Source organism: Oncorhynchus gorbuscha, linkage group LG10, assembly GCF_021184085.1.
Source record: "Oncorhynchus gorbuscha isolate QuinsamMale2020 ecotype Even-year linkage group LG10, OgorEven_v1.0, whole genome shotgun sequence".
Taxonomy (NCBI): domain Eukaryota; kingdom Metazoa; phylum Chordata; class Actinopteri; order Salmoniformes; family Salmonidae; genus Oncorhynchus; species Oncorhynchus gorbuscha.
Genome location: NC_060182.1, coordinates 64,521,831 through 64,546,544, shown reverse-complemented (window position 1 = coordinate 64,546,544; position 24,714 = coordinate 64,521,831). Strand labels below are relative to the sequence as shown.

At 44.4% G+C, this 24,714-nt stretch overlaps 1 protein-coding gene across 4 annotated transcripts in view; it reads left to right on the top strand.

The window, feature by feature from the left end:
* Positions 1–24,714, top strand: part of LOC124046348 (palmitoyltransferase ZDHHC14-like) — a 122,354-nt gene that overhangs the window by 38,000 nt on the left and 59,640 nt on the right. For all 4 annotated transcript variants that reach the window (XM_046366631.1, XM_046366634.1, XM_046366632.1 and 1 more), the window contains exon 3: positions 4,993–5,153. In XM_046366631.1, coding sequence (XP_046222587.1) covers positions 4,993–5,153 — 161 coding nt within the window. The remainder of the gene's footprint in view (positions 1–4,992; positions 5,154–24,714) is intronic.

Here is a 24,714-nt window from a genome sequence, read left to right as displayed (position 1 = left end):
TAGTTTCAACTCACAAGGTCCAAGTCGCAAGTCAAGTCCCCAGTAGAATGGGTCGAGACTCGAGTCAAGTCCCCAGTAGAATGGGTCGAGACTCGAGTCAAGTCCCCAGTAGAATGGGTCGAGACTCGAGTCAAGTCCCCAGTAGAATGGGTCGAGACTCGAGTCAAGTCCAAAGTCGTGCATTCTAAGAGCAAGTCCCCCAAAAGATTCAAATTAAGTCTGAAGTAAAGTCAAATAAAAATCTATACAGGCAATGACTTGTTCAACTACACATTATTGTATATTTACTGAGGCTAACAGACAGCCCTTTTCATTATTTTGTCTACAACAAATTCCAAATGCAAGCTTCATAAGTCAATTATACATTTCAAGCGATGTTGACATACCAAAAGACCAGTAGGACTATGCTAGTAATTGGTGCTTGACGCCTCTCTGGTGAGCTTGCAAGGTAAACAGTTCATATTCTTGATCACATATTAGTTTTGGCGTATGTTCATTTATGGCAAACCTCTCTCCTTACGATTGATCTGCACCCGATCCTATAGCTGTACAACAAATCACCAATCTGTTCAGTGGCTGTAGGATTGGATGGAAAGCATGATCTGTCTGTGGACTTTTTCCTCAGAAATATTGTAACGTATTCTGGCAAATAAATGACATCTTCTTCCCATAAGTGTTGAAGGTAGTGCGATGATATCTTTAGACATATAGCCAATACCATCACTGAGGAATATTAATTATAACCCACCCAAACAAGGCCTATTGGAAATATGGAAAATGATCAATGAAGTCATCAGGTAGCCAGACTATTGTTGTGGCAAAGGTGCATCTGTAGCCAATTGCTAAATGGTACTTTATATGGATAATTTACACTAGGTAGGTAGGTATAGGCTATTATGTTTTAATTCGTGTTTTTTTTTAACAAGCGCTTTCTGGTCACTTTTGAGTGTGCGTTTCCTTTGCGCACCAACGCTGATGACTGGTCAACAGTCCAGATTAGCAACTTTTTGGTTCTGAAGCACAGATTAGATGTTTTTTTTTTAAACAAGAATTTGGTGTTAATGCCATAGGCCTATGTTAGTGACCAGATCGAATATGCAAAGGTAGAAATATAAAATACAAATGGTTGTAAAAAAAAACATTTTTCTTGATTTCAGTTTCACACTTGCAACCTCCCAGAATCTTCTTACTGCTCTAGCTTACCCGACCTGTGTTGATTGATAGTTTGCAGGCAGCAACTGCTGCCCAGTTGTGGTATTAATAAAGCCTTCATAATGTAGTGTCCCATGGACCCTGGCAGCAGCCCCACGAGGGATGGGAGCGTTGGAATGGGATTGGCAAGGACCAGGGTGTACCTTAGGGGCAGGCCAGCAGTCCCGGCACGCAGACACCTGATACACAGAACCGGAAAAGACCGTGGATCGGAAGACTGTCACACCCGCAATCTGGCCGTCAATACACTCCTCTCACCTCCTGGCCAAGGTTCCTTTAGGTTTGGCTGCATTCATTTTGGCTAGTCGACGAAACAAAATCTGAAACCTGAGATGGTTACATTTTTACCAGCCAGCGTTAGAACATTGGTGGATCCTTAGCGCTACTGAGCTTCAGCTTTGGACTCCCATTCTCCACTTAAGCACCAAAGCCCAGAATGACATACTTATTAATAGTGTGGCCAGGTTGGTGGGAGTGCTGGCTCCAGTCCTGGCACTGGCTCTGCACAGTGGGTATGGCCAGGCTTCCAAGGTGTTGCCATCTGGAGGGAGGTGATGGTGATACATTCAGGATGACTTATATCCGCTTGGAAGTAACAGGCCTCTGCCATAACTCTGCTGGATAGTCAACCACCACAGCTCCCTGCTTCACAGTATCTTTGCCTAGTATGCTATGTTTCCTGGTTCTCACATAGTGCCGGTAACTAACAGATGGCAAACATGACTAAAGATAGCCTGCTCTCACCTCTTATCACATCTCTAAATCCACATACGCGAAAGGATGCATGTCACCTCTCTCCCACTTGTCACTCTCATCAACCTATCACTATCACTGCCTTTTAGAGGCCCTAGCCAGGTCTTTATGATCAAGTGTGTTTTTGCTTGGAATTGATTTTCATACAACAATCAATGAATGAGAGTAGCTTAAGTGCTCTGAACGGCAGTAATGCTTGTCCTCTCATCGCAGGCATTTCCCCCTCCTGCTGTTGAATATCATACTAATGGAATAATGGAGCCCTCTCGCCTCGCTGGACCCTATCGCATGTCATCTAGCCCCCTCACAACAATTCATCCTTTCTGAGGGACAATAATGGAGGTTTAGGATCACTTCTCCTTCTGTGTTGTGAATGGAACAATTTGGGCACAGTTCAATGTTAAGTGATTTGTTATTTGTGAATGGCATTTGTTGACGTGTGTGTGACTCATTAACCGTTTTTACAAGTCTGATCAGGTGAAGTCCTTCCTCCTTACATCCTTAAGTGATCATTGCAATATCTCTGCTACATCCCTGGTTATAAAATATGTGGTTAACTTTATGGATAAAAGGTAACATTGTGCTGACTCCTTCATTGATCTGTCAAAGGCCTTCACTCACTGCTAATTCAGAAGCTTTCCTCAATTGACCTTCCCGCATTCAACAGTTTTCAAAATGACATGACAGATAGAACTCAATGTGTTATATACTGATGGTGTTAAATCGGGTTTTCTGGACATAACAAAAAGTGTCCCACACTTGTCTATTTGTGGAAAAATCCCCCTGATTCTCTAGCAGATTAGTAAGAATGGCCCGTGTTTGATACTGTATATACAGTGCATTCGGGAAGTACTCGGACCCCTTGACCTTTTCCGCATTTTGTTACGTTACAATTTTCCTTCATCAGTCTACACACACTAGCCCATAATGACAAAGCAAAAACCGTTTTTTTTATTTTGCTAATAAACCAAAGTATTCAAACCCTTTGCTATGAGCCTCCAAATTGAGCTCAGGTGCATCCTGTTTCCATTGATCATCCTTGAGATGTTTCAAACAACTTCAGTCCACCTGTGGTAAATGTAATTGATTGGACTTGATTTGGAAAGGCACACACCTGTCTATATAAGATCCAACAGTTGACATGGCTTGGTTTTTGTTCTGACATGCAATGAGGTTGAAGGAAATGTCCGTAGTGCTCCGAGACAGGATTGTGTCAAGGCACAGATCTGTGGAATGGTACCAAACCATTTCTGCAGCAAGAACACAGTGGCCTCCATCAATCTTAAATGGGGGAAGTTTGTAACCACCAAGAATCTTCCTAGAGCTGGCCGCCTAGCCAAACTGAGCAATCAGGAGAAAGGCATTGGACCAAGAACCCGATGGTCACTCTGACAGAGCTCCAGAGTTCCACTGTGGAGATGGAAGAACCTTCCAGAAGGACAACCATCTCTGCAGCACTCCACCAATCAGGCCTTTATGGCAACCACTCCCCAGTAAAAGGCACATGACAGCCAGCCTGGAGTTTGCCAAAAGAACTCAGACCATGAGAAACAATAGTTTTTATAGTAATAGTTTTTTTTTGTAAACATTTGTAAAAACCTATTTTGCCTTGTCATTATGGGGTATTGTATGGAGATTTATGAGGGGGGAAAAATAATTGAATACATTTTAGACTAAGGCTGTAACGTAACAAAATGTGGAAAAAGTTAAGGGGTCTGAATATTTTCTGAGTGCACTGTATATACAGTACCAGTCAAAAGTTTGTACACCTACTCATTCAAGGGTTTTTCTTTATTTGTACTATTTTCTATGACAGCTCTGCACACTCTTGGCATTTCTCTCAAGTTTCACCTGGAATACTTTTCAAACAGTCTTGAAGGAGATCCCACATATACTGAGCACTTGTTGGCTTGTTTGTCCTTCACTCTACGGTCCAACTCATCCCAAGCATTGCCTTTATGGCAATTCAGAAAACTGATTGCGGACCTTATTACTGATGAATGTCTTTGATTTATGACAGTGTTTTCCTTTACTTTCTGCTTGCATTTGGTATTTATATTTTGATGTGTGCATTTTCTGTCATTTCTGTAATTCAGGGCTCATCTGTAAAAGAGACCTTGGTCTCAGTTTGACTCCCTGATTCCAAATAATAATACAAAAAATGTACTTGTCAAAGTATTGTCATACAAGACTTGCTCTCCTTTGCCTTTCAGTACTTTCTTTTTATATTTTACCCCCATTTGTCTCCCCAATTTCGATCTTGTCTCGTTGCTGCACCTCCCCAACGGGCTCGGGAGAAGCGAAGGTGGAGTCATGCGTCCTCCGAAACATGACACGCCTAACCGCGCTCCTTAACACCAGCCAGCTTAACCCAGAAAAGCCGCACCAATGCTGTAGGAGGAAACACCGTTCAACTGGTGACCGGGGTCAGCCTGCAGGCACCCGGCCCGCTCAAATAGTGGATAGAGCGTGATGAGTCAAGTTGAGCTATTGGACAAATTCAGATGCTTCGTTCCGTTTGCTTCCGTCTTTAACAAATGTTTTGCAACGTAATCGGAGTAATGAATACGCCCGAGGCGAGCCAGCACTAGGGGGAGAGAGGTGTCAGGCTTTAAAAAAAAAAACTGTGGTGCGCATATGTCTGGTTATGCTGTCTTGCATGCAAATTCCCCAGAGTAGCCTCAAGTTTACCTCTTCCTCTCTGGTTTTATTTAAATTACACAACTTTCCCCAGGCCTTTTATAGCCAATCGTCTAGTTAGGCTATAAGATGAAAAATAACGTTTTTAGATAAGAGGTGATGAGTCTCTGTATCTAATATCTACGCTCTGCTTTGAAATTGAGCTTGGTGTGGAGGATAATTCTACCCACTTCCGACCCAACACTTTTTCCTGTCCTGCGAACATACGCCGCTGTTTCTAGTGATGGTCATGTGTTTGGCTTGGTGCAGCCTGCTCTGAATACTACAGTATACTGAAGCTCTGTATGAGTCTGACTCTGGCCCTTTCTCTCTCGTGTTCTACCCTAGCTGTCCGTTCCTGTCGATGCAGATCACCCCAGCCATCCCAGTGATAGGGGGGGTGCTGTTTGTCTTTGTGCTGGGGACTCTCTTCAGGACCAGCTTCAGTGACCCAGGGGTCCTGCCCCGAGCAACGCCTGATGAAGCTGCTGACCTGGAGAGACAGATCGGTAAGGAGACCTCTCTCTATTCGCTCTTTGTCACATTTCCTCTTTCTCCCTCTTCTTCTTAATCCTCCCTCTCACACACTCCCTCCCACACGTCTCACACGCCCTCCTCATTTTCCTCCCTCCCTCCTTCTTTCATGTTCCCTCCTCTGTACATCCACCCCTTTCTCTCACATTGACCTCCACCTGCTAGGCCAAGACCAGTGGTCTTGTTGTCTGACTGATGCCTCTCCCTCAGGGGTAGCTGTGTTCCATTTTGCCCTTGGCAGGTCACATACAGTGCATCCGGAAACGATTTAGACCCTTTGACTTTTTCCACATTTTGTTATGTTACAGCCTTATTCTAAAATCGATTAAATACATGTTTTCCTCATCAATCTACAAACAATACCCCATAATAAAAAAGCGACAACAGGTTTACATTTTTTTTGTTGCAAATGTATTACAAATAAAAAACAAATACCTTATTTACATGATGTTCAGACTCTTCTCTGTGAGACTCGAAATTGAGCTCAGGTGCATCCTGTTTCCATTGGTCATCCTTGATGTTTACAGCTTGATTAACTGTAGAATTCAATTGATTGGAAAGGCACACACCTGTCTATATAAGGTCCCACAGTTGACAGTGCATGTCAGAGCAACAACCCAGCCGTGAGGCTGAAGGAATTATCCGTAGAGCTCCGAGATATTATTGTGTCAAGGCACAGGTCTGGGGAAGTGTACCAAAAAATGTCTGCAGCATTGAAGGTCCCCAAGAACACAGTGGCCTCCATCATTCTTAAATGGGAGAAGTTTGGAACCACCAAGACGGCCAAACTGAGCAATAGGGGGAGAAGGGCCATGGTCAGGGAGGTAACCACCTGAAGGTCACTCTGACAGAGCTCCAGCGTTTCCTCTGTGGAGTTGGGAGAACCTTCCAGAAGGACAACCATCTCTGCAGCACTCCACTAATCAGGCCTTTATGGTAGAGTGTTGAGGTTAGGGCTCTCTGCAGGCCAGAAGCCGCCACTCAGTAAAAGGCACATGATAGCCCGCTTGGAGTTTGCCAAACGGCACCTAGAAACTCTGACCATGAAAAACTAGATTCTCTGGTCTGATGAAACCAAGATTGAACGCTTTGGCCTGAATGCCACCATCCCTACGGTGAAGCAGGTTGGTGGCAGCATCATGCTGTGGATATGTTTTTCAGCAGCAGGGACTGGGAGACTATTCAGGATCGGGGGAAAGATGCACCGGCTTTGAACAACAACACTCCTCATTTGGGCAAATTATAAAATGATTGTTTTTCGAGAATAAACAAACTGAAGGCTGTGGGAACTTGTGAGCCCATCACATCTTCAAAACTGCATCTCCCATTTCCCATGATCCTACAGCACAGTCCTCTATCAGCTCTGTAGTTCATCCCAGGATCACCTACCATGCCCATGTCTGTCATTGGCAGCATCCACACAAAAACTGCCTCTTGCCCAGATCCAAGGGTGTATCTGTAGTGGTGAGCCAAGCAGTGATTAGCTGCTGTCTACTTTGACAGATTTTTCTATTTATCTGTTCTTAATATAAACCTCTGAATCCAGCTATCCCACAATGGTGATTTTAGGACCATGTTAGGGCTCACTACCCTTCCAAGCACAGACTGAGCACCCCTCAAGTTTATGAAATCTCCGGTCCTGATTAATGCTGCCCATACATTAACCTGGCTAGAATACTGGCTAGAGGTCCTTTGTCAGAAATGCCAGATTTAACCCACTGAGAGAAAGGTCACTTGCTTTTCCCATAGTGAGGAGAGAGAGTTAAATGTCATGTGGATAGCATACTCTGACTGTCAGGTTCTTTCTCTCTCTCACTCCCTTATTCCCTCCACTCCTTCCACCTCTCCCTCATTCCCGCTCTCGCTCTGGTTCCCACTGTTGCCCAATACTCCAGTCATGCAGTGGCTGGATGACATGCAGACACATTAAAGCAGATCTGATAGCTCTTATCCTGCTCCAGCTCCCACAATGAGTAGGCATCTTACTCTGCTTCAGACTCACTCTTTGTGTTTTATCTCTGCCTTCATCTTTATAGTCCTTGACCCCCCCCCCCCCCCTCGCTCATCTTTCTCTCTGTGACTTGGCCTATCTCACATGAATCTTTCTGGGCTCTTTCACCATCTCCCTTTCCATCTCTCTCTGTCACACGCATGCACACACACACACTCACACACCCACGCCAGGGCTCATTCCTCACGTTTACAGGCTGTGTTTCTTAGACTGTGTGTGTAAGTGGCTGGCTGCTCCCATCCGTCCTCAGCCTAGACAGCCATGCTCTTTTCCAGCAGCGCAACCTTAAGACTTGACACACACAAGCGCACGAACACACACACACACACACACACACACTGGCTGCACGTCTCTGAGAAGACGAGAGGGGGCTCTTATTAGTGGAGCTGAAGCTCTCCCTCTCGCTGTGCTTCACAGCGTTAGGAGACGTGGGTATGCGGTGTTGTCATAGCATGGTATGTTATGTATTCTCTCTTTCACTGGAAGAATGCGTATTCTACAGGCCGCTCTGCTACTGGTGTTAGGTGCTTCCTTTACGACGCACGCTGTTATTACAAAGCCTTTTTACTGTCTGTGTTTTACAGGGTTCTAACTGTGCAGACAGACGAGAGACTCTCTGGCAACTCGGCTCATGTCATCAACTCCCTCCCTGCCTGGGTTGATATTGTGGGAAAATACCAAAGTCTGGCAGTCAGTCTGTAAAAAGGCTGATACATATAACTCAGATTTATGGGTTTTTATTTGTACAAGCCTAGTAGTGTTGATTTTTGAAATATACTACCTGGCCTATGATGGACAACGATTAAACACAGTATCTCACCTATCCGATGTATGTGACAATAAAATACAATAAAAGTCACGGTTTATTTGTCAGTTTGAATCCATTTTCCTGGTAGTGTTGCTGAAGGTAAGGGGCAGTGGGTTCCAAGGACCAGAGCTGGTGTTGCTGGGAGAGAATGACTAAATATAGTCATATTATTAACTCATGGGACTGGTTCCTGGAGAGAGAGGGCGAGGCAGAGCGAGAATCTCCCTGCTTCAGCGGCCTTCACAGTGTGAGGGAAGGAAGGGATTCAGATAGTTTCTGCCCGCTGTGGTCAGTCGCATTTTGCAGAGAGAAACACTGTCAGAGTGTATTAGTGGTCCTTAAAATGAGACCTACTGATGCTTGGCGTGACATGACGTGCACACTGTCCAATTTGTCTCTGGCCTAAGTGCTTATGTTGCCTAGCTTGTCGTGTTATGACAGTGTGGTGTGAGCTCTCCCTAACTCCTTGGAACGATGACACCGTCAGTCAGTCAGGCTAAGTTAGAATAGATCACAGAGTGAAGTAATGTTTGACCTCAACTTGAACTGGTTCTTCCTTAATTCCCAGCAGCCTTCTGAATAATTCATGCTCTTGTCTTCCACTCAGTGGCAAAGGGCCTCAGTTCACCTCTGGTATTGATCTGTTGTGAAACTACAGACAGAATGGGACGGAACACGGTGCCTATTCATCAGTGCCCCTATGTCTGGGATACGATGTGTGTCCTATAACAGGAAGTGCAGTGTTGTGTCCTGTGTTGTTGTAGATGTTTGCTGGATGGACACATCTGTCTATTGTTAGGGGAACCACAGAGGGGAACTGTGATTTGCTGAGAGCAGCAACTTTCTCACTCCCACTTTCACTCACTCACTCTTTCTCTCCTGCAATAACTCTCCACCTCACCTACTCTCCATCTCACTTCCATCTCCATCGGGCTCAGTGGCTAAAGCCTGCTGTGTAAATCAATGGGCCCCTGTCCTGACTCCTGTCCTGTCCTGTACACTACATTACCAAAACTATGTAAACACCTGCTTGTCGAACATCTCATTCCAAAATCAGGGGCATGAATATTGAGTTGGTTCCCCCCCTTTTCTGCTATAACAACCTCCACTCTTCTGGGAAGGCTTTCCACTAGATGTTGGAACATTGCTGCTGGGACTTGCTTCCATTCAGCCACAAGCGTTAGTGAGGTCGGCACTGATGTTGGGCGATTAGGCCTGGCTCGGAGTCAGCGTTACATTTCATCCCAAAGGTGTTCGATGGGGTTGAGGTCAGGGCTCTGTGCAGGTCAGTCATGTTTTTCCACATCGATCTATACAAACCATTTCTGAATGGACCTCGCTTTGTGCACGGGGGCTTTGTCATGCTGAAACAGGAAAGGGCCTTCCCCAAACTTTAGCCACAAAGTTGGAAGCACAGAATCGTCTAGAATGTCATTGTATGCTGTAGCGTTAAGATTTCCCTTCACTGGAACTAAGGGTCCAAGCCGTAACCATGAAAAATAGCCCCAGACCATTATTCCTCCTCCACCAAACTTTACAGTTGGCACTATGCATTCGGGAATGTAGCGTTCCTCTGGCAACCGCTAAACAAATGTGTCCGTCAGAATGCCAGATGGTGAAGTGTGATTCATCACTCCAGAGAACACTTTTCCACTGCTCCAGAGTTCAATGGCAGCGAGCTTTGCACCACTCCAGCCAATGCTTAGCATTGCACATGGTGATCTTAAGCTTGTGTGCGGCTACTCGGCCATGGAAACCCATTCCATGAAGCTCCCGACGAACAGTTCTTGTGCTGACGTTGCTTCCAGAGGCAGTTTGGAACTCGGTAGTGAGTGTTGCAACCGAGGGCCGACCATTTTTACGCGCTTCAGCACTCAGCAGTCCTGTTCTGTGAGCTTGTGTGGCCTACCACTTCGCGGCTGAGTCGTTGTTGCTCCTAGACGTTTTCACTTCACAATAACAGCACTTACAGTTGAACGGGGCAGCTCTAGCAGGGCAGACATTTAACAAAATGACTTGCATCCTATGATGGTGCCACTTTGAAAGTCACTGAGCTCTTCAGTAAGGCCATTCTACTGACAATGTTTGTCTATGGAGATTGCATGGCGGTGTGTTCAATTTTTATGCTACTTGTGTTGCTGAAATACCCGAATCCACTAATTTGAATGGGTGTCCACATACTTTTGTGTATATAGTGTATGTGTGTACTGGATATGATAGTAGGGGAACTCTCCAGCACAGTCAGCCTAGTAGATCAATCTCCACTGTTGTTAGTGCAGCTCCTCTTTCCAGGTATCCTGTTTGTCTGCCTGTCTGCCATGTTTAGCAATGCAGGCCCTGGGCAGAAGTGGCATCACCGCAGAGACTTGAGAATCTGGCATCCTCCAGGTGGGTGCATGCCAACTCCAAAAGCTCTCAGAAAGACATTACCAGAACGACGGTGGAGATGTCTCTTCCTCTTCCTGGTCTCTTCTGCTGTGCGTGCCAGAGACCGAGTGTCGTCGAGCCAGTAAAGGTCAGGGGATGTTTCTAAAGCCTGTGGCCATGCTAAACTCCTGCTCCTCTCCCTGCAGAGGAAATAGGTGGTGTGTGTGACGGTGAGCGATCGGCTGAGGAGGATGCACTGACATTTTAGGGTTTGTTGGAGGCAGCCAGACCCTATATCAGGGGTGTCAAAGTCAAATGGACGGAGGGCCAAATAAAAAATTTAGCTACAAGCCGAGGGCCGGACTGTTCGAATGTTCATTGAAAATTTTTTAAATGACGCATATAGTCTAGTGAACCTAATTGAACCTACTGAAAACCTAACAAATATATTCCAATATGATCAGATAAATAAAGCAATATTTTCTTATGGCTCTGTCAGTAATCTTTAATTTTCAACAGACACAAAAGACAAATTTCCTTTATATAAAAATCCCCATAACATGAACATTAAATGAAAGAAACCGGTATTCAAGGCACCATCAGTAGCCTATATTTTCTATTTTAGCAAAAGTGGGCTAAATTTACTTCAAAGAAAAAAACAATAATAGCAATTTTCTATCATCCACTCAACTGAAATATTTTTAAAATATAATTGGATTGAAATACAATAAAATAAAGTGCAAAAATCTATTAATCAAAAACAACACTTTGTTTAAGGAGAAGTAACATGCAGTGAAAACAAATATTAAACTTTAACTTTTAAACTTGAACTGAGTAAAAACTCTAAATATGTGATTGCACAGTAATGTTCACTTGTTTGAGGTTGAGGGTGATACTTGGTGGTGTCCCATCTTTTCCACAAGTTCATCAATGTTCGGGGTAAGGCTCTGAGCTGAGGAAATCCTCAGAATTGAGTGGAGGTGTTCAGCAGTAAGTCGACTTCTGTGTGATGTTTTGTTCAAGTTCATCAAAGAAAACAGTTGTTCACACAGGTATGTGCTGCCAAACATAGACAACGTTTGAGCAGCCTGGATGCGCAGCTGGGGCATTGTGTCGGGAGGAAACGGGCGAACTCCGCAGCACCCACTGCCGCATATTTTGCCCTCAGTGCATCATTGCATTGGAGGTCAATCAACTCCATTTGGAGGTTTGGTGGTGAGCTTTCCACGTCAACAGCAAATGGGTTACCGAGCAGTTCCAACCTGCTTTTTTGTGCTTCAAAGTCAGCAAATCGGCGTCGAAAGTCAGCGGCAAGCATACCTATTTTATCAGCCAACTGTGCGCTCGGGAACGCACTGGTAGAGAGCTTCTCTTTCATGGTCTGGCAGCTGGGAAAGTGGCTCAAATTTTCTTTCCGCATCTGCGTCTCCCACAGAGTCAGTTTGGTTTTAAATGCCTTCACTGTACTGTACATATCAGAGATGACACGATCCCGACCCTGCAGCTGCAAGTTCATTGCATTCAGATGACTCGTAATGTCACACAGAAAAGCCATTTCACACAGAAACATTTCGTCTCGGAGTTGTGTTGTGTCTTTCCCTTTGCTGTCCAAGAACAGACAAATCTCCTCACGAAGCTCGAAACATCTTTGAAGCACCTTTCCCTGGCTTAGCCATCGCACCTCTGTGTGATAAGGCAAATCACCATGCTCCGTTTCTAACTCCGTCAGAAATGCCTTGAACTGGCGGTGATTCAAACCTTTGGCTCTGATAAAGTTAACTGTGCGCGTGATGATGCTCATTACATGCTCCATTTTCAAGGCTTTACCGCACAACGCTTCCTGGTGTATGATACAATGATAAGCTGTCAGCTCACCTGTCGCGTTTTCCTCTTGCATCTTTTCCCGTATCTTCTCCACCAGTCCGCTCCTGTGTCCACACATCGCAGGTGCTCCGTCGGTTGTCAAACCCACAAGTTTTTCCCAAGGCAGCTCCATCTCATTTACACATCTTGACACCAAATCATGCCCCGTAGTTGTGCCATGCATAGGACGTAAAGCCAAAAACTACTCTGTCACGCTTAGGCTGGAGTCCACTCCGCGGATGAAAATTGACAACTGGGCAATGTCAGAAATGTCGGTGCTCTCATCCACAGCCAAGGAATATGCAATGAAATCTTTTTCCTTTTTCACAAGCTGCTCTTTTAGATTGATGGACAACTGGTCTAGTCTCTCGGCAATGGTGTTTCTGCTCAGACTCACATTTAAAAAGAGTTGCCTTTTTTCTGGGCAAACTTCGTCACAAACTTTAATCGTGCAGTTTTTGATGAAATCCCCCTCCGTAAATGGCCGGGCTGATTTAGCGATCTCTTCTGCCCAAATAAAACTGGCCTTGACAGCAGCCTGGCCTTGTGATTTGGCTTTTTTGAACAGAGCCTGTCGAGATTTGAGGCCTCGTTTTAATTCCTCTGCCTTTTGTAGCCTTTGTTCCATGTCCATATTCTTGTTTTTGTCCGCGTGTTTCGTTTCATAATGTCGTCTCAGATTATACTCTTTCAGTACCGCCACACTTTCTCCACACAGAAGACACACAGGTTTTCCAGCTACCTCCGTGAACAAATACTCCGACTCCCACCTTGTTTGAAACCCCCGGTTCTCAGTGTCCACCTTCCGTTTTGCCATTTTTGATGGGTATCTGAAAGTTAATTTTACTGTGATGCTGACAACTGCTGTGCCAATAAATATTGAAATGAAGCAGCCTACTGCTCGGTGCGTCACCGTTGCATTGTGGGAAATGTAGTATTGGTGCGTGTAAAAGATCTGCGGGCTGCCGGCTTGCTGCGGTCTGCGGGCCGGTTCTAATAATAAATCAAGATCATCCCAGGGGCCGTAAAAAACCTTCTCGCGGGCCGGATGTGGCCCGCGGGCCTTGACTCTGACATATGTGCCCTATATGATTATTAAGGTTTCCCACAAGGCTCCTGAGAAGTTGGAACAATTCAAATGTTTGTGTGAGCGCATGCTGTGTGTGGTCCGAGAAATGCATCAGCAGCAGGGCCCTCCTTATATTTCGCAGCTCTTTCATCCATCTTCTATCCTCCCTCCCTTCTCCTTCCTCCCTTCTCCTTCCTCCCTTCTCCTTCCTCTATCCCTCTTCTCCCGCTGCCCACCCCGGCAGACAGACGCTCTTGTCACAGGGGGAGGAGAAGAGAGACAGAGCAGTGGAACCAGGGTTATAGTCTCAATGCTGCTCTCTGTCTGCCTGTCATAGATGTCTTTGGCCCTCGGAGGATGTGCTCCAAACAGTTTTCTCCTCAGGGTTACACAGTGTGACTGGCTGGGTGTGCATGACTGTCTTAAAGAACATCCCCGAAATAGATTGATTTCTACAGTGCTCTTTGTGTTTGACTGCCACCCGGTCTCTATCATTATGGAATACAGATGGTGGTGGCAACCCAATAGAACACCCTGGATGATGAACCTCTTACTCCTGCATAATTTTGGCAACATTTTGAGTCGAGTATGTCTGTGTTTGATGTCTTCTCTGGGTTTATAGAACAAGCCATGGAAGAGCCAGTACCCTGGCATACATATTATCTGCCCACTCACTGTAAGAAGTATGAAGTGTTATTCCCCCGAGATGCCAGGACAGGGAGAGAATACATCAAGCCCGGATGAGTCTGAGCAGCGTGCCACCCACCACCAGACCTGACTGACTGATGGCTGCTCTGGTAGTATTACCACAGAGAGGAGGAGAGAGAGTTTAGAAAACGCCAACAATGCCTCAGTAACAGAGTGAGAATGTACACTGAGTGTACAAAACATGAATCCAGGTGAATCCAGTTGAAAGCTTTGATCCCTTATTGATGCCACTTGTTAAATCAGTGTAGATAAAGGGGAGATGACGGGATGAATAATGATTTTTAAGCCTTGAGACAATTGTGAAATGGATTGTGCGTGTGCCGTTCAGAGGGTGAATTGGCAAAACAGACGGTTTAAGTGCCTTTGGACTATAGGTCGACCGATTAATCGGAATGGCCGATTTAATTAGGGCCGTTTTCATAACAATCGGTAATCAGCATTTTTGGGCACCGATTATGGCCGATTACATTGCACTCCACGAGGAGACTGTGGTGGCAGGCTGACCACCAGTTATCTTATAAAAAAACAATCAATCTTAACATAATCACTAGTTAACTACACATGGTTGATGATATTACTAGTTTATCTAGCTTGTCCTGCGTTGCATATAATCGATGCGGTGCCTGTTAATTTATCATTGAATCACAGCCTACTTTGCCAAGCGGGTGATTTAACAAGCGCATTCGCGAAAAAATCACTATCGTTGCACCAATGTGTACCTGAACATCAACGCCTTTTCTTAAAATCAATACACAAGTATATATGTTTTACCTGCAAATGTAGTTAATATTACCTGCTAACATGAATTTCTTTTAACTAGGGAAATTGTGCAGCAGTTTGGGCCGCCTGGCTCGTTGCGAAGACCAATTCTTCCTAACAAAGACAGCCAACTTCGCCAAACGGGATGATTTAACAAAAGCGCATTTGCGAAAAAAGCACAATCGTTGCACGAATGTACCTAACCATAAACATCAATGCCTTTCTTAAAATCAATACACAGAAGTATATATTTTTAAACCTTTTAAAACCTGTTAAAATATTTTTATTTTTTATCCCCAATTTCGTGGTAACCAATTGGTAGTAGTTACAGTCTTGTCTCATCGCTGCAACTCCCGTACGGACTCGGGAGAGGCGAAGTTCGAGAGCCATGCGCCAATGTAACAGCAATATTTAGACTTATGGATGCCACCTGTTAAATAAAATACAGAACTGTTCCGTATTTCCCTGAAAGAATAATTGTTTTGTTTTCGAAATGATAGTTTCCGGATTTGACCATATTAAAGACCTAAGGCTTGTATTTCTGTGTGTTATTATATTATAATTAAGTCTATGATTTGATAAAGCAGTCTGACTGAGCGGTGGTAGGCAGCAGCAGGCTCTTAAACATTCATTCAAACAGCACTTTCCTGCGTTTTCCAGCAGCTCTTCACAATGCTTCAATCATTGCGCTGTTTATGACTTCAAGACTATCAACTCCTGAGATTAGGCTGGCAATACTAAAGTACCTATTAGAACATCCAATAGTCAAAGGTATATGACATACAAATGGTATAGAGAGAAATAGTCCTATAATAACTACAACCTAAAACTTCTTACCTTGGAATATTGAAGACTCATGTTAAAAGGAACACCAGCTTTCATATGTTCTCATGTTCTGAACAAGGAACTTAAACGTTAGCTTTTTTTACATGGTACTATTGCACTTTTACTTTCTTCTCCAACACTTTTGAACAAATTGAACATGTTTCATTATTTAGTTGAGACTAAAGAGATTTTATTGGTGTTATTATTCATTCAGTATTGTTGTAATTGTCATTATTACAAATATATATATCAAAATTGGCAGATTTAATCGGTATAGGCTTTTTTGGTCCTCCAATTATTGGTTCCGGCGTTGAAAAATCATAATCGGTCGACCTCTACTTTGAACAGGGTATGGTATAAGGGGCCAGGTGCACCGGTTTGTGTCAAGAACTGCACATTTTCCGTGTGTATCAAGAATGGTCCACCATCCAAAGAACATCCAGCCAACTCGTCACAACTGTGGGAAGCATTGGATTCAACATTGGCCAGAAATTGGTCAGCAATCCCTGTGGAACGCTTTCAACACCTTGTAAAGTCCATGCCCCGACGAATTGAGGCTGTTCTAAGGGCAAAAATAACTCAATAAGTTTGTACACTCCATGGAGAACCTGTCCAGGGTTTAAACAACCCTGAAGCAGAGTGAGAAGAACTGCTGTAAACTCTCATAACCCTGGAAATAGCTTTTAGTCCTAATGTCTCTGCCCTGCCTTCAGGCACTTTTCTCACACACTGACTCAACACATACTTTCTTAACAGAGAAAGTAATTATGGGAATTATAGGACTATTTCTCTATATCATTTGTATTTCATACACCTTTGACTGTTGGATGTTCTTATAGGCACTTTAGTATTGCCAGCCTAATCTCAGAAGTTAATAGGCTTGAAGTCAATGTGAATCGCAGCATTGCAAAGAGCTGCTGTTTGAATGAACACTTACGAGCCTGCTGCTGCCTACCACCGCCCCAGTCAGACTGCTCTATCAAATATCAAATCATAGACTTAATTATAATATTAATATGGTCAAATACGGAAACGATCATTTTGAAAACAAAACAATTGTTCTTTCAGTGAAATACGGAAACGTTCCGTATTTTATCGAACGGGTGGCATCCCTAAGTCTAAATTTTACTGTTACATTGCACAACCTTCAATGTTAGGTCATAATTATGTAAAATTCTGGCAAATTAGTGACGTTCTTTGTTAGGAATAAATGGCCTTTCAACAGTTCGCAACGAGCCAGGTGGCCCCAACTGCTGCATATACCCTGAGAAGTGACACAATTTCCCTAGTTGATATTGCCTGCTAACATGAATCTTTCTTTTAACTACATATGCAGGTTTTAAAAAATATACCTATGTATTAATTTTAAGAAAGGCATTGATGTTTATGGTTAGGTACATTATTGCAGCGATTGTGCTTTTTTCGCGAATGCTCTTTTGCTAAATCAAGTTAAGTAGGCTGTGTTTCGATGATAAAATAACAGGCACCACATTGATTATATGCAACGCGGTACAAGCTAGTTGACCATGTAATATCATCAACCATGTGTAGTTAACTAGTGATTGTGAAGGTTAAATTGTTTTTTTACCAGATAAGTTTAATGCTAGCTAGCACCTTACCTTGTCTCCTTGCAGCCACAAGGTCCTTTTGACGCTGCACTCGCGTAACAGGGTGTCAGCCTGCCACGCTGTCTCCTCATGGATTGCTATGTAATCGGCCATAATCGGCGTCCAAAAAGGAGATTGTTATGAACTTGAAATCGGCCCTAATTACAGTCTTGTCTCATCTATGCAACTCCCGTACGGACTCGGGAGAGGCGAAGGTCGAAAGCTGTGCGTCCTCCCAAACACAACCTGAAGCCTATAGCTGAAGCCTATAGGGATGAGTTTAGGAAATGAATGTAAAGGATGATGCACTGCTTGTTTAATGAGTACCGCTTCGCTCTGATTTGGCTCATACGAGACTCCGCCCTCTGCCTTTCCGTCACACGTGTGGTTTGAGGCCTCCTGAGCTGTGACACTAGAGATTCTGTGTTCGATTCTAGGTTATGTTGCAACTGGCCGCAACCGGAAGACCCATGGGGCGGCACACAATTGGCCCAGCGTCGTTAGGTGAGGGTTTGGCCGGCAGGGATGTCCTTGTCCCATCGCGCACTAGCGACTCCTGTGGCGGGCCGGGTGCAGTGCACGCTGACACGGTCGCCTGGTGTAAGGTGTTTCCTCCGACACATTGGTGCGGCTGCCTTCCGGGTTAAGAGGGCATTGTGTCAAGAAACAGTGTGGCTTGGTTGGGTCGTGTTTGGGAGGACGCACGGCTCTCGGCCTTCGCCCCCTCCCTAGTCCGTACGGGAGTTGCAGCAATGAGACAAGACTGTAACTACCAATTGGAGCATAGTTTGGTGATCCATGCTTATGTGATGAGCAACCTGAAAATGTGTTAGTTTGACATGTTTGTGTTACACGTGGTAGTTTTTATTTTTTTTTATTTTAATTTTAATTTGACCCCTTTTTCTTCCCAATTTCGTGGTATCCAATTGTTTTAGCAGCTACTATCTTGTCTCATCGCTACAACTCCCGTACGGGCTCAGGAGAGACCCGGCCCCCCACAGGAGTCGCTGGTGCGCGATGAGACAAGGACATTCCTACCGGCCAAGCCCTCCCTAACCCGGACGACGCTAGGCCAATTGTGCGTCGCCCCACGGACCTCCTGGTCGCGACCGGTTACGACAGAGCCTGGGCGCACAGCTGGCGTTGCAGTACAGCGCCCTTAACCACTGCGCCACCCGGGAGGCCCTACACGTTGTAGTTTCAAGTCTCTGACAAGGGTAGTCGTCATAAGGGTAACGTGACAGACTGAGTTAAGATTGTTAGCCTGTAAAGCCTAGGCATTGGTCCGGTGACGTGGATGGGAGGAGGAGGAGGTCAAAGGGGGGTGAAGTGTAACAGGTGGTTCGGTGACCACTCTCAAACGGTAAACTGAACCATCAGAAGCTTCTGGCGTTATAATTAAATGCGAAAGTTTTATTTTCAGTGTTATGTTGAACTCAGGCCTTTTCGTTAGGGGAGCAATGTTTAAAAAAAAATAATAATAAATTGCTTTGTTACTTATTATTTTGTTGCATTTATGTGAATTTTGTGGTCAAATGCATAATATCTGATAAAAAGCATAATAATAGTTATGAAATAGATGAGTACAGATCCTAATCTGAGTGATCCAAGAGGAAATTGCGAAAAATGACCTAATTACGGTTGTTTACACAATCCAAAAACGTTCCATTATAAATGATGATCTGAGTGGGACCTGAGACGGCATTTTCCACCACCATCAACAAAACCAAAAATGTAATTTCTTGTGAAAAAAATGGTGTTGCGTCCCACCAATTAGAGGTCGACACTTATAGAATCTATGCCAAGGCTCATTGAAACTGTTCTGGCGGCTCGTGGTGGCCTAACTCCCTATTAAGACATTTTATGTTGGCAGTTATCTGTACACTGAGTATACCAAACATTAGGAACACCTTTCTAATGCTGATTGGCTGACAGCCGTGGTATATCAGACCGTATACCACGGATATGACAAAATATGTATTTTTACTGCTCTAATTACATTGGTAGCCAGTTTATAATGGCAATAAGGCACCTCTGGGGTTTGTGGTATATGGCAAATATACCACAGCTACGGGCTGTATCCAGGTATTATATTGGCCATATACCACATCTCCTCGTGCCTTATTTCTTAAATGTAGCCTAAACTGTATTTAACTTTTAATTCAGTCATTTCGGTTCTCACTTGAATACTTTTTTTAAACCTTTGCTCTTTTATTACAGTTGCAAAAAAAAAAAATTTTAGTGAACTTCTTAACATCTTTATTCTCTGTTTAGCTGAGATCTTCTGTGTATTAAGTGACATTGAAGAGGAAAAAAGCATCTAACGACGCACTTAGCTGTTCTACGAGTGGTCTGAGGCAGTTGGTACATATTGAGCATTTTCAAGTGCAACTTTCGATGGTTTTGGGAAACGGTTCAGATATTTAAACTATGCCCCTACGAAGGTTCTAATGAGGAAATTAGCCTTTAAGATGCTTTCGGGAAATCGGACCCTGATCTGTTAGTGCAAGTGAGTTTGTGGAGCTCTTTACACCCGCGCTCGATCAATCCATAGTAGCTCCTCTCTCCCTCCCTCTACGGCACTCTGAGGGAGGGAGAGAGAGATGCGCACTCGGGGAGATCGGACTCATAGGAGCTCTCTGTCATCCTAGGATCTCTGTCATCCACAACCGCCTCTTTCCTCTCAGCCTCATTGCATTATGCAGGTAGGATTACATTATCCACTGACTGACATCCCCCATGGTGGAATGTGGATTCAGAGGAATTCAACACAGATATCTTCTATCACTGTCAGAATTCTCCAGGGTTCCGTTGCCATGGGTTACCATGTGTACACTGTGTTGCTTCACACTTGATGTCTTTACATGTTGCCTGCACATCTCTATGTGCTCACATCAAACCGTTTGTTCATGATGTCCTTGAAATGGGAGGAGATCATGTTCTGTGCATGATGCTGATTGACAGAACTCTTTGCGACCTTGTGTTACTGTTGGTATCCAGGCTGCCTGCGTGTCATATCAAAATGCAGATTTGCAAGTCAATGGTAACTATTTTAGCATTTTTCGCTCACACAAACATACCCACACATCCTTTATAGCTTATGTTTTGTAAATCATTTGAATTTGTTGAACACCCATATTGATTTGGTTGTTGTGGTCTATGCCCACCCCTCTCTCTGTTAGTCGATGGACTCGCCGGATGTTTCTGAAAGGTTCATATAACGGCTATTAACTCTGACCCCATTCCCACTCCATTACCCAATTAACTACAGTCAGCTGGCACTGGCTCTTTCGGGACCATACTGTTTCCCCACCTGCACCAGAGTTTTGGGCCACAGTTTGGTGCTTTTCTATTGAGACTTACCCTTACACCAGTGGGCCGCTGGTATTTTATGTTAGTGAAAGCTCTGGTGTTATGGTGCGTCCATCAGGAGTGCGACAGTGAAGACTTGTGGCGAGCAGAATCAACAGCCTCTGCATCATTCAAGACCTTTGCTTTGTGAGAAGGTGGTAAAGTTCACAGTTAGCCATTGTTATGTAAATTAAAGCTAAAAAAACTTTGCTCCAAGTCAGAGCAGGTCCACCGGAGCCATGGCTCAGTGAGTCACGGGTGCCGGCCCGTGTAGATGGGTGGAGAGTCTGAACCTTTTGGGTTAAACACAGGGGGTAAATCTTCATTGGAAATGCCTCAACACAGACCTTCATTACTCACACACCACACAATGTGAATACCTGAGCTGTGCACTTTCTGTCATTCCTACTTAACGATTTCTTGGATCTGACAGACTTGTGCAGGTTTCTATCATAATGCTTCCACCAGTCCTATCACTTGAGATTAGTTAGGCTGTAAGCCTACAATGTTGACAAAATGGGGGGAAAGGAGGAGTATAGGCTTGCAGGCATTGACACTGATTCCCTATTGCCTGGGGCAAGTGGATTTATCTTTTTTTTTTTTTTACTGCTAACCAAAATTTGAATAATTCCAGTACTGATCTTTCGGGTTCCTCCATAATGTGTAGGTGAAAGGCAGGAAACATATGACACTTGTGCGTGTAAATAGTTCATTTACATTTTCGGACAAGTGTTCACAATCTTCAGGCAACCAAAAAGTTGGATATAAGAATGAGGTTGACACACACACACTGCAATCTGTGTCCCAGTGCCCTAGGGCTGGGCGGTATACCGTATTTTACTATATACCAGTATTGATGCAGGGACCGGTTTGGGTTTTTACTTTACCTTCTATAATGGTATTTGAATATTTGGTTTGTTAAACGTGATACGCCGTGTGTAACGTCCATTTTTATAGTTCACTACTTGAGTCATCCCTCTGCGCTCTCTCTCTCTCTCTCCATGCCGAGTTCCACACAGACCAAGCCCCGCCCCCTGTCACTCAAGGAGCGCATTTGTTGTTCCTCGACCACGACACATTTGCATTCAGTCTGCATGGTTAATGCAGCACATGCAACAATGTTGATGACAACGATGCGGTTTTCACTTTGCTTTTTAATATAAATCCACTAGCGTTCTATAATTACAATATTAGTTTGTGTTTCACATCTGCAAATGGCTAGTTTTGTCTTTTGTTAGCAACTTGGGCCGAAATTGTATTAGCAGCTAATATTGCTAGTTACCTAGCAAATAAATGTACGGAGTCAGAACAAACATAATTAGCTATCCAGCATGATAATACCAGATGGTATGTTTGTGCAACAATATTTTCTAGATCAAAGAGGAATACGCAAAGCAAGAATATTTTACCTGCATGAAATAGCTAAGAGAAACCATTATAGGGTCCCATAGGAAACACTTATCAACACTTTGGTTCCTACCCTGTCACAATAACTTCTCTCTGGCATTTTTTGTTTGTTTTAAATTTTACCCCGTTTTCTCCCAATGCATCAGAGGAAACACTGTGCACCTGGCAACCTTGGTTAGCGCGCACTGCGCCCGGCCAGCCACAGGGGTAGCTGGTGCGCGATGAGACAAGGATATCCCTATCGGCCAAGCCCTCCCTAACCCGGATGATGCTAGGCCAATTGTGTGTCGTCCCACGGACCTCCCGGTCATGGCCGGTTACGACAGAGCCTGGGCGCGAACCCAGAGTCTCTGGTGGCACAGCTGGCGCTGTAGTACAGCGCCCTTAACCACTGCGCCACCCGGGAGGCCCTGGAATTTTAATTTGATGTCTTGTCAAACAACACTGTATTCAAAGTGCCCAATATTATATTCTAACTATAGAATTAGAATAATAATTATATTTCCATGATTCCAACAGCTCACCCAAGTGTTGCTCTAAATCGCAAGTCTAATCGCAATTGCAACATTTGGTTAGAAATAAGGCCTGGATTGTTAGCCTAGGGTGTGTGCCTGCAGCCTGGGGCAATAGGAAGTATATTTGTGTGTCATAGCAGATGCTCAGTGTTATCACCATTTGGAAACCCACTTTTGTTACCCACTGAAGAGAAAGTTCCCCACAAATAACAGTTTATCTTACTGCGGAAGACTCAACATCCAGGACAGGAGTTATGTAATCAGCACGCACGCACACACATACTCAGACAGCCCCCCCCCCCCACAACACACACACACACACACACACACACACACACACACACACACACACACACACACACACACACACACACACACACACACACACACACACACACACACACACACACACACACACTCAAACAACATTTTATCAAAACCTACCCTACCTGATGTTTCTCCATGAATTTCAATCATTTTTTGTCCAGCCAGCATTGGTTTCCTCTGGGAGATGGTTTCCAGTCTCTCAGGTCTTTTGTTGGCTTGTCTTGAGGATTATGATTGGTCCCCCTGACGGCGAGATAAAAGGCTGTGTGATGAGGCCTTGTAGATGGAGCCGCATGGCACATCAATAGAGCTGCTGCTGCTGGGACAGTAATTGCAGCCAGTTGAATTTGACCAAATGGGTCCTCACAAAGAGAGAAAGAAAAGCATAACTTGTCGAGCAATTAGTGGCCTGGGGTTGGCCTCTGCTGTTACTGATGGCCACCTACTTTCTGTATGCCTCTGCATACTGGACACACACACACGGACCACTGTACAGTATGCCTCTGCATGTGTGAGGCAGAGAGAGTGCTAACTCAGGGAAAGTGTCTGTTTGTGTTGTCCTGGTCTCCCTGTGGGGCCCATCGGCCTCATTACCTCTCATCATGCAGACAGACGTACAGGAACCAACAGCAGCTGCTGGGACTTCCTGTCCTGTACAGAGAATGCTCATACATAGTCACAAATAGCAGGGTGTCTTCTCCTTGTCCCTCATCTGCACTGATGTGAAAGGCACAGTCATAGAAGGCATCCACCATATAGATAGTCTCATTTTAAAGCAGTCTCCCTGAGGATTTAAGTTGACACCAACTGCTTAGGGCACACAACTCCAGACTGACAAACTTATCCAGATTGACAGTCTTACGGGGGCTCGTTGGGACCGTTGCCTGAGTGGTGCCAAGCCCTGGAGCCCCCTGAAGAGAGAACAGTCTGACCTGAGTGTGGCTGACACACACACACGCATAGTCTGAAATATGGAGGGATGGCCTGTCAAGATGAGATGGGGTCTGGAGTGTTTGGCTTGCTCCCCAGGGGTGTGAAAATAATGGACCTAATAATAGCCTATTGTGATGTTGACTTGACTTTCAGAAGTAAGCACTTGTATCTAGGCTACCCTTCTCTTTGTGTCGTTTAAAGTCCAGAATCTTAAGTCCGGTATCTCAGGTCATGGTCTTATTAAGCCTGAGGTAAGTGTTCTGTTGTGTTGTCAGTGAGTGAAGGTCCATCTGCTCATGCCCTGTTCTCATCCTCTACCTTTCACCTCCCTATCCCTGCAGGATAGCAATTACATTCTCTTTATACCCCGTCGAGATGGGCCTGTGCCTGGCAGACACTTTGGCCGACATTGAGTCCTCCTTGAGTCTCTCTTACTGTATGCCTCTCTGTGTGCTGGTTAGCTGTACCACTGCCCTCATCAACCCCTCTTATCACTACTGTCCTCCTTTCAGCCCCCATCCTAGATCCAAACTGGCCTAGATCCAAACTGTGAAATCTGGAATATTCTGCACGTTTCTTGGCGGTGTCTGAAGTAGAGGTTGCATATAATCCTGCGTTGCATATAATCAATGCGGTGCCTGTTAATTTATCATCGAATCACAGCCTACTTCAACTTCGCCCAACGGGTGATGATTTTAAAGAAGCGCATTCTCGAAAAATGTACCTAACCTTAAACATCAATGCCTTTCTTAAAATAATACACAGAAGTATATATATTTTTAAACCTGCATATTTAGTTAAAAGAAATGAATGTTAGCAGGCAATATTAACTAGGGAAATGTTGTCACTTCTCTTGCGTAAAGGGCAAGCAGAGTCAGGGTATATGCAACAGTTTGGGCCACCTGGCTCGTTGCGAACTGTGAGCTAATTTGCATTTTTTTCTTTACATAATTAGGACATAACATTGAAGTTTGTGCAATGTAAAA